Raw genomic sequence first — 12,149 nt, 5'->3', positions numbered from 1 at the left:
CTTCTCAAGCGCCGTGTGCTCTGGGTTTTCAGCTTACCTGGGGAAGGAGGCCGGCTTCGACTCAGAGATCTTCAAGAGTAAGGAGCCTGGGGGGAGGGACGGGCCTTCGGGGGGAGGGTGTCTGGGACTTCTCGTCAGGCCTCCCACAGCCCCCCTTTGCATCTAGCCATCCGTTGCCCACTAAGAATGTCCACGCGGGGCTTCCCCGGAGCTGCTAACGTCTGCAGACTGGTTCCCGGGGGCCCCAAGGCAGCGGCTACGTTGTCCGGTGGCCGAAACTGAGTGAAAAAGGCAAAGACACAGGGATGTGACTCTGGGTGGTTACTATTTCGGCTCATCTGGTCCCACGGAGAGAAATGTCTTCCCCACCCCCACCCTCACCCCAGGACCAGGCCCCTCTCCTTGGTAAGACCACCCCAGGAACTGCCACTCCTGACCCAGACGAGTGAAGATACCCCAGAAGGGTCCTCGCTCCCACCCAAGCCGCAGGCTGGGCTGCGGGCCTCAGACGCCGCCCGTCCTGAATGTCTCTTCCCACCCAGGACTGATGTTCGGGCCCAGCGTGGACTTCGCATCGGTGCTGAAACCGGTCTTTGCCCGGGAGAAGGAACCCTTCTCCCTAACCTGCTTGTTTTCCGAAGACATATTGGACGCCGAGCAGAACATTCAGTGGTTCCGAGACGGTGAGGACCCCCAGGCCTGGTCCCCAGCCTTCGGAGGCAGAGGCGGGAGGGAGGGACTAGAGCCTGGGCTCCATCCCCAGCCCTGGGACCCCCGGGGGGGGGGGGACAGAGAAGCTCAGCGACACCCCTCCCCCAGGTAGCACGAGCTGGGTTGTGGGTGCTGAAGAGGCAGCAGGGGTGCCAGGGCGGGAGAGGCTCGGAGGTGCGTGAGCTCCACGAGGGGCTCCTGGTCTGGGAGGAGGGGGGGAGCCGAAGCACAGTCGCGGCCGCTGCCCGCTAAGAGCCTGCCAGGCCCAGGCCCTGTCTCAGCCCTTCACATGGACGGGACCCTCGTCAGTGCCCTGAGACCGAGTGAGGCGCCCAGAGCCATCATCACGGGAACGGAGGCCACGGCCGCGGCCGGGAGGCAGGGCGGCACGAGGAGTGTGGTGTCGGGGCAGGTTGTGACAGCGGCACAGGGCTTTTCCCACTCAAGGTGTGGGTGCCGGGAAATAATTACCACCCGAGAGCTGGAAGCCCCCGGGCGTGTCACAGGCGAGGCTGGAGAAGCCTGGTCAGATAAGGCAGGAAGAGGCATCCCAGCCAGGGGGAGAAGGACGGCTGGGCCTCCTTCCTGCCCCATCCGTGACCAGGACGGCAGCCAAAGGACGAGGACAACAGCCCCCGCCCCCAGCTCCCGCAGCTCCGAGCCCAGGGAGGCCGCACCTGCCAGGACGGGGGTGGAGGGGGGCGGAGGCGTGGAGGCGCCAGGAGGAGCCAGGAGGAGCCCCGAGGAACAGCTGCAGTAGCAAGTCTGGACGTTTTCCCGACCCGTAGATCGTCCAGAATAGAGGTGCTGAGAGGAGGGAGAGGCCGTCAAGTGGGACCGAGAGCAGGACAGCCCCACAGCATGGTCTCGTGGTCTCGGAGGAAAGACCCCACCCGGGTCCCAGAGTACCTTCCCTGTGGCCCATTCTTCTCACTAGGGTGCCACCCTCTGAGTCCTCACCCTCCTCGCTGGCCCCTAGCCCCCTCAATGAGCCCTCTCCCCTCCCGCTGACACCCCAGCTGTCTTGATGAGCCCCACCCTTTTCTGAGACCCCATCAACAAGCCCTCACTCCCCCCATTCAGCCCACCACCCCCTCGCTGAGCCCCCACACCCTTCCTGGAGCCCCAGCCCCTTCAGCCAGCCCCAGCCCACCCACAGAGCCCCTGACCCTGGCCCAGGGCCTGGCCCCTTGTTTCCACTTCCTCACGGAACCTCCAACTGCTTGCTGAGCCACCCAGCGGTTTCCCTGAATCCTCAGTCCCCTGGTCGGGCTCCTAGCCCCTTCCCTGGGCCCTGCCTCAACACAGCCCCCGCCCCCTCCCCCAAGTCTGCTGGAGAGTTCAGCAGCCACCACCCCCATCCCTGACTCCCCAGTTGAGCCTCAGGCCACGGCCACGCCAGCCGCAGCCCTGCCTAGACAACCCCCCTCCCCCTCCCCAGAGCATCTGCAGGTTCCCAGGTGAGGCCAGGATGGCCCACGAGCTCACGCTGGACCCCTCTCCTCCTCAGGGAGGCTGGTGAGGTCCTCGGATCGCCAGCAGACCCTCTACGCAGACCGCCAGGCGTCCCTGAAGGTGTTCTGCGCCCACAAGGAGGACGAGGGGCTCTACACGGTCCGGGTGGCTTCGCCCTCCGGGCCCCGGGAGCAGAGCACCTATGTGTTTGTGAGAGGTGAGGGGGGCTGCAGCCCAGAGACCGGGCTCTGCCCCTGCCTGACTCTCTGTGGGACCTGGAGCAGTCCCCTGCCCCTTGGGGCCTCAGTTTCCCCGCTGTGAATGGGCTGTTGGGTTAGAGTCGCTCTAAGGATCCCTGCAGCTTTCTGTGACCCTCCAGAGAACGCAGCCCACAGCCTCAGACTTGGTGGAGGCTGGGAGGGAGGGCTGAGCACGTGCTGGGGTGATTCTGGTCCCTGGTCCGTTTCTGCCTCAGGCTTTGTCCCCTCACTGGTGATGTCACTTTTTCTCTGTGAGACTCATTTTCCCATCTGCAAAGTGGAGAGTTGCTCTGAGGCCCCTAGATTAATTATGCCAGTTGTTCAGGTGCCTGGTGTTGGGGGGCCCCTAATAAATGGTACTCCCGCCACATTGCTTAAAAAGAGGAAGCCATTATGCAGGCCCTGGTCTTCAATATCAAAACTGATGCCCTGGATGCTTAAGGAGAAGAGGATACTGGGTGGCAGTGGGAGGGAGCAGTCACCCAGGGGACATGGACCGGAGGAAGCTTCCTGCCCCCACCCCCACCCTGGGTTTCAGACGCTGCGGCAGAGAAGCCGGGGGCCCCAGGCTCCCCACTGAATGTCCTGTGCCTGGATGTGAAGAAAGACAGCCTCATCCTGGCCTGGACCCCGCCCAGTGACACTCGGGGCAGCCCCATCACCGGCTACTCTGTCGAGCTGTGAGTCAGCCCCCTGAGCGGCAGAATCCCTGGGGAGGTAGCCCTCTGCCTGGTTGTGGGGCCACAGGAAAGAGGGAGCCCCGTGCCCAGCCTCAGAACCGGGCAGGAGGCCAGCTGCGCTGTGCACTTGAGGGCGATAAGAGGTGTTTGCCGACGGCCGGAGTCCCACAGCTGGCGTCGGGCCCTGCCCTCTGGAATGCATCCAGTGGGAGCGGGCCCTGGGAAGGGCAAACTCTCGGAGCCCGAAACCTGAGCACATGTGCATTTGTTGGCTCATTTCCTCCCTGAGTGACAGACAGGCACCCGTAGCTGTGACCCCAGAGGGAGCGGCACGCCAGGCAGGGGAGGGCCCGGTCACCCCGCCTGCCTCAGTGCTGCCAGCTCAGAGGTCCAAGCTCGAGGCAACACACAACCCTGTCACCGACGGGCTGGAGGACTGTGTACCTGCAGCCCCCCCCCCCACCCCCCATCGCATTACGTCCTCCCAACGAGCCCATCTAAGGGCCAGGGGGACTCCGCAGTGCCTCACTCTACAGATGAGGAAACTGGGGTACATGGGGTGATGCCTCACACGGCTCATTAGGGGTGGAGGCAGGATGTGAGCCCACACGTGACCACCGCCCCTTCCCGCCAGTCGCGTGTGCCGTGATATGACCTGAGGACAGTGGCACCCAGAGGGCTCGGGGAGCCCAGACTCCGAGGGTCACTCTGGAATGCACGCCACCTCAGGCAGTGGACAGCCCTCTGGTGAAATCCGAGCTCCGCCACACCCACACGCGCTGTGAGATCCTGGGCAAGCCGTCTCGCTCCCCGAGCCGCGGGCCCCCGGTTGTACGGTGCAGGCGACCGCGCCTGGCTCCAGGGACTGCTGGGGTTCAGTGAGACGATGCGTGTGAAGGGCCCAGCACAGCTCCGGGCACACAGGACTCTCCATGAAAGGCGTGGAAAGTTCCACCACGGGAGCCGGAGGATGGCCCCCAACCTCCTGGGGCCTGAGGTTGGAGCCAGGCTTTTAAATGGAGAGCATGACTTTAACTAGCCAAGACCAGCTGGGCGGGCAGCCCGGGACAGGGAAGTGGCCCCGGTGGAGGCAGGGGCTAACGCTGAGTCATGGGCAGGGGCTAACGCTGGGCCGTCTCTCGCACAGGTGCCAGGGCGAGTCTGGGCAATGGGTGCCCTGCCATGAGGCCCCCGGCGGGACCTGTCGGTGCCCGATCCAAGGCCTCGTCGAAGGCCAGAGCTATCGGTTCCGGGTGAGAGCCATCAACAAGGCAGGCAGCGGCCTCCCCTCCAAGGCCTCAGAGCTGGTTGTCATGGGTGACCATGATGAAGCCCGGAGGAAGACAGGTGTGTCCGAGGGCCCTGAAAGGGCATTCCAGAGCACCACTCAGGGCATGCTCAGGACTGACCACACAGGAGACAGGTGGCACAGCCCCCATCCCAAGCTCTGTCCCAAGGGGGGAGGCACAGCCCAGCCCTCAGGACCCCCTAATCCGAGGGAGGAGACACAGCCTCGGGAACCTCTGGTCTGCTGGAGGAAGCACACTGCCGCCCTTGGGAGCCCCTGGCCTGGGCGGGGAGGTAGAGCTGATCTTGTGGAAGAATCACAAACCTGTGCACGGGAGACGCTGCGCTGAGGGAGGACCACAGCACCTTCTATAGATGCCCTTAATCAGAGGGAGGAAAACAGCCCCCTGCCTCAGGAGCCCCCAGCTGGGGGGAAGGGTAGAGGGGGAGATGGGAGACACAGCCCTCAGCCCCGAGGAGTCAACCCTAGGTCTGCTGCCCGCCCCGCTGCGCCCTGGGAACCTGAGCCCAGGCACATCGCTTCTCCTCTCTGTCCTCATCTGTCCCAAGAGGACAGAGCATCGCTCAAGGTCCGCAGCAGCAGTGCCCCAACTTGGGAGCCCTGAGAATGCTGGGGCCTGCCTGGGGGCCTGCCTGAGGGCCTGCCTGAGGTCACACCATGAGGGGCTGCAAGGCCAAGGCCAGGAGCAGGGGGAGGAATCAGCACCCAGCGAAGGGCAGGTCCTGCCCTGACCCTCCTGGCCCGGCCCCCACATACCCTGCACCGCTACTCACTCGCCAACTTGCTCCATTCTCCACCCTAGAGATCCCCTTTGGTCTGGGAAACAAGATCGTGGTCAGCGAGGATGATTTTGAAGGTACGTGTGAACCTCCTGACACTTTGCCCCAAGACCCTGGGCCCCTTTATGGTTCTGGAAACTCTAGTACACAAACGTCAGGCAAAGACATGGAAGCTGTCCGTGTACAGGTGTGGGCAGGCAAGGGGGGAGGGTTACAGTAGGAGGAGCCAGAGTTGTCAGGTGATGGTGGCCTGTCTTGCTAGGCCCCTCGTGGAGGGTGTGGCAAGTCCAGAGCAGGACATTGGGAAGTCTGCATTCTGGCCTCAGCTCTGCCTGGCCTTGCTTGGTGACCCGGAACAAGTTTCTGCCCCTCTCTGGGCCCCTGTCACCTCCACTATGAAACGAGGGGCTGAGATTAGGGGTCTCGGAGGGCCCACTCATCTCTGCCTCTGGATGACTCTGATTCTAGACTCGGTGACCATACCCTCACCCCCGACCCATGTCCACGCCATCGAGATCCGAGAGGCCTACGTGGTCCTGGGCTGGGAGGAGCCGAGGCCCCGGGGCCGAGCTCCGCTGACGTACTCCCTGGAGAAGGTACGGAGACCCCAAGGCCCCCAGCCCCAGGCTAGCCCGAGAAGTGGACGTGCAGGGGGACCCTGGTTGTGGGGCAGTTCAGGGGGCACGGAGAGACCCTGAGCAAGGTAACGTGCCCCTGGGGAAGCCTTCAGAGCATGGAAGAGAGTTCCTTGAGCAGGCACGATGCAGAAGCAGAGGCATGCATTCAATGACCCTTTGAGGTTACCTCCTGCCCCGAGAGGCCAATTTCTGATGGTAGTTCTTGAGGCTATTCATGGAAATATGAAAAATTAAGAGACAGGGACAACACTAACAACAGTAAGATCCACTTTTCCCGGGGTCTCTCCTGGCCCCCAAGTCTGGCTGGCATCAGGGCATGCACCAGGTTAAGCACCTCTTCTTGGCCAGAGGCATGATGGGAGGGGAGCTAGGCTGGTCCCCGCCAGCTAGGGTCATGACAGGTGGTGCTCACAGGGCGTGGGGGCGGGGTTTAGAGCGAGGTCCTCACTGGGGAACAGGGTCGGGGCAGGGGTCTGGGGAGAGGGCAGCTATGCTGCGTGGACTTCACAGTGGACAGGAGGCAGCAAGGCAGAGTGAAAGACAGCGTGGCGTTAAGATCGTTCCCATCCGGACTCTGCCACGAGAACCGGTTCCTGGACTCTCTGGCCCTCGGTTTCCTGCAGCATAGACGGGACAGCCTCCCCTCTGAGGGCTGGAATAAGATGCAGCATGCAGCCAGGGCCAGCAGCCCTGGGCCTGCGGATGCTTCCCAGGGAGACACTCTTGACCCTGGCACATAGTAGGTGGACAGTACAGGGTCAGTAAATCGATGAGTAAACAAGTTCTGGCTCCGGCTGTCCGAATGGGCCCCCCTTCAAGCACTCCCAGTGATCCTTTTCCCCCGACGTAGGAAGGTTGTAGTAACCGAGGGTTTGTTCTGTGAGGGTAATGGTCAAGACCTTGCAGTCAGGCTGCCTGGGTTCAAATCTTGTCTCTGCCATGTGCTAGCTATGTGGCCTTGGGCAAGTTATTTCGTCTCCCTGCGCCTCCATTTTTTCTTTTTATACAACAGAGATAATAATTGCACACACCTTCTAGGGTCAATATGAGGAACAAAGTAATTAAAGCACATAGGCCTTAGAACAGAATCCGGCACACAGTAGGTGCTCAGTAATGCTCACTAGGCCACTGGCAGCCGGATAGGCCTTCCGGAAGGGGGGAAAGCACAGGGGAGGCAGGGTCCGAGGGTCCCCTGGTGCTTCTAGGGCTTAAGTCTCATACCCAGACTCAGCAGAAGTGGCCTCCGGGTGCCTCACTAGTCCAAATCACCTTTGGCTCTTCACCTCCTATCTACCCAGAGCCTCAGAATTTAAGGGTGCCTTGGGGCCCCTGACGCCCACACTTGAGCTTAAATACCAAATCCACAAGCGATTAGGTGCATGACTATCTGCCAAGTTTCCAAGACTCTCTGACCCCGAGCTCCCCCATCAGAGGGGAAACTAACCCCTGCCCAGCAGGGTCACTGTGTGAATATCTCTATTCACTCACGTATTGGTCCCACAAACACAGACGGAGCCCCTGGCGTGTGCCGGCATGTTCTGGGCCCTGGGTCCAGACGGAAATCCCTGTCTCTGGAGCTGGCATTCGAGTAGGGGGTGGGGACCAATGATACACAAGATAAATGAGTCACACTATTAGCATATCAGTTAATGGTAGCACTTAGGAGACAGACGGAGCTCAGGGAGGGGATTTAAAGTGTGGAGGGGAGGGGCTGCTGGCTTTCTAACTGCAAGGGCTGGGGCAGCCTTCCCGAGAAGGCGAGTTCTGAATCAAGGCCTAAAGGAGAAGAGGAGCCAGCCCCACTTCCGCGCTAAGGGAGGATTCTGAGCAGCCCGGGACATGATCTGCCTTGTGCTGTAAAAAGATCCCTCAGACTATCATTTGGAGGAAGAAAAAAAGGCTGAGGGGGTTAAAGGTAGAAACAGGCAGACCTGTCAGGAGGCTATTAAAGTAACTCAGATGAGAGACAGTGGTGGCCCGGATCGAGGTGATGGCAGGGGACATGTGGGTGGCGAGTCATGCTTGGGTTCTGGATACATTCTGAAAGTAGCGCCAACTGGATTTGTGGAGGGAGCATATTCAGGGCGTGTGGGAAAGAGGAAGAGAGTCCAGGATCGCTCCTAAGGTTTCGGCCTGAGCAAGCAGAAGGGCTGGTGTCACTAACTCCACGTGCTGCCGCTTTGACATGAGGGCGAGCTCTAGGGTCACGTCCTGGCCATGCTGAAGGTGAGATGCCCGGTAGGCATCCAGGTAGCGATGCAGAGAGGCAGGTGGATCCAGAGCTCAGGTGTTCCGGGGCAGCTGTGGCGGGGATAAAAGCTAATGAGAGCTCACGTGGGAAGTGGTCACACAGGGCCAGGCTCAGGCAACTGCTGAACCGACGCAACTTTCTCTCCTTTGTCACAGTCAGTCATCGGTAGTGGCACCTGGGAGGCCATCAGCACAGAAACTCCTGTGAAATCCCCAAGGTTCGCCCTTTTGGATCTGGAGAAAGGGAAGTCGTATGTCTTCAGAGTGCGAGCAATGAACCAGTATGGCATGAGCGACCCCTCGGAGCCCAGCGAGCCCATCACCTTGAGGGGGAAGCCAGGTACCCGTGAGGTGCAGAGGATGGCGGCAGGACAGACCAGCCCTGGCGGCGGTCAGCATGCAGGGCTCGGGACCCCAGGGCTGCAGGGGCAGGGCCGAGCCCATTTCCCTGCCTCTGCCCGCTTCTACCTGCCAGGAAGCTGAGAAGCAACATGATCTCAGGCCTGTGCAGCGCCAGGATGTCAGAAATCCCATTTCCCTGGGCAGGGGAGGCTCGTGGAAGTACAGACTTTTTTTTTTTTTAATTTCCAGAACAATGATTCACAGCTTGCACAATCTAGCTGGGTCTAGCATAGGTGCTGAGTGTGGCCAACTGGTCCCTCAATTCCAAAGGTCTCCGAGCAGCACCCACTCCTGCCTCCTGAGCAGGTCTCCTGCCCACCCCCCATAGTGGGGGCTAAGCTGTCCCATCCCAAGCCCTAGCTCACCTGGTAGGACAGTTCTCACCTTCAGCACAGCATGGGCCTGGGCAAGTCATTGCAGGGCACCAAACACCTGCCAAATGAATATATATTCATAGCAAGTATGAGTGGGTTGGTGGGCAAGTGAGGTTTTTCTTTAATTCTGGCCCGGTTAACACTGAGGCTTGATTTGGGGCCTGGCCAGTGAACACCTTATGATCAGATGCGGGCCCTCTCTGGACCACAAGCCAGACTTAGGGCGAGGTTCCAGCTCCGTTCGAAAAAGGAAGGGAGAGGAAAAGGTAGGACAGAGGGGTATGGAAGAAGAGGGGTAGAAAGAGAAATGTATTTCCTTGTAAGTTAAATTATGTTAAAATGGGAAAATACCCACACACACACAATGCAAAAGAGTGAGAGAAGAAGGAAGAAAGAAATAGAGGAATGAAAGGAGAAACTGAGAAAGAGAGAGAGAGAAGCACCCCCCGGCCCCATGCCTGGCATCTGGGTACCTGGGTTTCTGGTCTTTTGACCACACGCCTATGTAGGGCTTTGCATTCCACTTTTCAAAATTAACATCACACCACAAACATTTCCTCAGGTCACGAAATTCTCCTTGAAGTCATGATTTTAATGTCTGAGGACTACTCCATACCAGGGATACCCTCCACTCAAGTTCTTGTCCTTGGGTGGAATCAGGTCTCAGGAACGTGGGTCCCTGACTGGCCTCCTCCCAGCCTCTCCCCTCCACCCAGTCTGTATCCGCAGCCTCACTGTCTTCACCCTGAGAGGCGGGAGTTGCTGGCAGGACCTTCCTGTGCCCAGGACCTCGAGTCTGTTTGTCAGTGCATCCCCAGTGCTAGGGCAGAACCTGGCTCAGAGTAGGCTCTGATAAACACTAGATTTATGTTGGATGGATGCTGGGTTCAGCCTTTTCCTGTTGACTTGGAAGCACCAGCAGAACACAAGGAAAGGTGTCTGGGGAAAAAGGAAAATGAGCTCTAGCACTCAGGAGTGAGGGCAGGGCTGGAGTTAAAGCCTGGGAGTCACCTGCAGAGAGGTGAGCATTTGAGACATGGGAATGGATGGACCCTTAAGATGAGACGAGAGGAGAAAAATACAGCAAGTCAAGAGAGCAGCAAGCAAGGAGTAGAGGTTGGGAGAAGATTGGGAGCCACCGAAAGATATATAAGGAGTTTGAGAAGTAGAAAGAGAAGGAAGCTCCTGAACCTGCCATATATTCATTCATCCATTCATCTATTCATCCATCCATCCATCCCCTATTCATCCACCCATCCATTCATCCATACATCCATCCATTCTCCTGTCCATCCATTCATTCATCCCCTATCCATCTATTCATCCATTCATTCATTCATTTTTCCATCCATCCACCCTTTCATTCATTCTCCTGTTCATCTATCCATCTATTCATCTATCCATCTATTCATCCATCCATACATCCATCAATCCATCCATCTGTCCATTTAACAAATCATGGCAGTCCCTACCTCAAGGAACTCAGTCTCAAAGAACCATGACAGTCAACAGAGACATTTCAAGGAAAGGAAATCAAGTTTTCTAGAGATTAAAGCTCAACCCTTAGGAAAATTGCGATTTGGTGACTCCTGAGTGAGAGAGAGAGAGATGGTAAGGATTAATTATAAGAATGGGAGCTTCAGCGAGGAAGGGGAGGTGTTTGGAAGTAAGAGGGAGAAACCATGTAGAACACAGGAGTCTGGGCGCACCTGTGGGACCAGGAAAGAGCCGCCCAAAGCCCCAGGGCACATCTGGAGTCCACGCTCCACCCGTGAGTGCTGCGGGGGCTCCTCCCTGCCTCTCCCCACACCCCACTTTCCCCCTCGCACGTTAGTGCCGTGTAACTCAGCATCCTTACTCAGCCCATGTTTCTACTTTTTAGCTACTCTCCCTCCTCCAGCTCAAGTTCAAGCTTTCCGGGACACTCAGACCTCTGTCTCGCTCACCTGGGATTCTGTGAGCGAAGGCCCGGAGCTCCTGGGTTATTACATCTACTCCCGGGAAGCAGGATCATCTGAGTGGCAAACAGTTAACAACAAGCCCATCCAGGGCACCAAGTGAGTTTACCCCACCCCTTCCTGCACCAGCGAGTCCTCTGAAGAGGGGCCATAACGATAATGATAATGATAATGAAGCCCACCATGCCACAGATGGCACTGGGCGCTGGGCACTATTCTAAGCTCTTTTCATATGTGAAGTCATTTAGTTCTCACTGCAATGCTATGATCTTGGGACTAATATTTTTACTGTCACTGTACAGGTGAGGAAACTGAGGCACCAAGTGGTTAAGTAACTTGCCCAAACTGCCTTAGCTAGGAAGTGGAGGAATTGGGAGTCGGCCCAGACGGCCTGTTTTTCAGCAAACACTTGCTGAGGGCGTCCCGTTTGCAGACAGAGGGGACTGACTAGGTGTCATCCCTCCAGGAGCTTAGAGGCACACGGAGACAGAGGGGGCAGGGCAGACAGGGGCTCCAGGGCCAGCGAGGCCAGGCTCAGACCCCACACTGACCCCTCACGTGCCTGCTGCCCTTGCACAGAGACTCGCCCTGTCTGAGCCTCGGCTCAGACCCCAGTGCTCCTGCCGTTCCAGCTCCTGCCTGCTCCAAGGCACCCTCCTCACTCGGAGGCCCCGGTCCTTGCAGGAGCGGTGAGCCTCGTGGCTTCTGGGCTCGTGAGTTCCCTCGGTACTGGGGCTCTGTGTGGGAGGGGGCTCAGGTGGTGACACCCCTCCCCTCCCTTTCCATTGGGGGGCTGGACAGGCCCGGAGCACGCCTGGCTGGGCTCCCCTCACCCCAGGCCACAAGCCCCGAGATCCTCTTGTCCAGAAAAAGCGACGGGAACTTGTGTCCCTCTGGTCTTCAGCACCTTGCAGTCAGCTGCGAGAGCTCACTCATCATTTGTCACCGCTGGAGTTTCCAGACTGGAGAAAACTCGGGGTTTTGACAAAGTGGCTCAGGGTCCATGCTATCCCTACAACAACATCTCCCCCCAAACTCGCACTGAGTGCACATCCCCGAGGGAGGGCAGGGGTTGAAGGAGAGTCACATGAAGGGCGCAATGGGCCTGGGGAATATGTCACACATGGGGTGGGGGGGTGGCATGGCTCTCTGGTGTGTCCGGGGAACCCAACACACAGGTGCATGCCATCGGTTACCTGTGTCACGGCTGGAAAGGGGGTAAACACTGCTGCCCAGGAGACCGTCCGGGGTGGTGGCATACAGGCAGCTCAGCCGCTGTGGCGGCCACGTCAGTGCCATGTTGCTGGGTCTCACAGAGACTGGCCTACAGGAG

The 12,149-nt window shown here is 58.9% G+C and overlaps 1 protein-coding gene across 1 annotated transcript in view; it reads left to right on the top strand.

Moving 5' to 3' along the window:
* MYOM3 (myomesin 3) overlaps window positions 1–12,149 on the top strand; it is a 48,408-nt gene that overhangs the window by 12,892 nt on the left and 23,367 nt on the right. The window contains exons 8-16 of the mRNA XM_028513469.2: window positions 33–77; window positions 543–683; window positions 2,222–2,383; window positions 2,965–3,106; window positions 4,254–4,453; window positions 5,218–5,271; window positions 5,663–5,790; window positions 8,239–8,422; window positions 10,741–10,915. Of these exons, the coding sequence (XP_028369270.1) occupies window positions 33–77; window positions 543–683; window positions 2,222–2,383; window positions 2,965–3,106; window positions 4,254–4,453; window positions 5,218–5,271; window positions 5,663–5,790; window positions 8,239–8,422; window positions 10,741–10,915 (1,231 nt within the window). The remainder of the gene's footprint in view (window positions 1–32; window positions 78–542; window positions 684–2,221; window positions 2,384–2,964; window positions 3,107–4,253; window positions 4,454–5,217; window positions 5,272–5,662; window positions 5,791–8,238; window positions 8,423–10,740; window positions 10,916–12,149) is intronic.

Source organism: Phyllostomus discolor, chromosome 5, assembly GCF_004126475.2.
Source record: "Phyllostomus discolor isolate MPI-MPIP mPhyDis1 chromosome 5, mPhyDis1.pri.v3, whole genome shotgun sequence".
Classification (NCBI taxonomy): domain Eukaryota; kingdom Metazoa; phylum Chordata; class Mammalia; order Chiroptera; family Phyllostomidae; genus Phyllostomus; species Phyllostomus discolor.
This window is presented reverse-complemented; position numbering and strand designations above follow the sequence as displayed.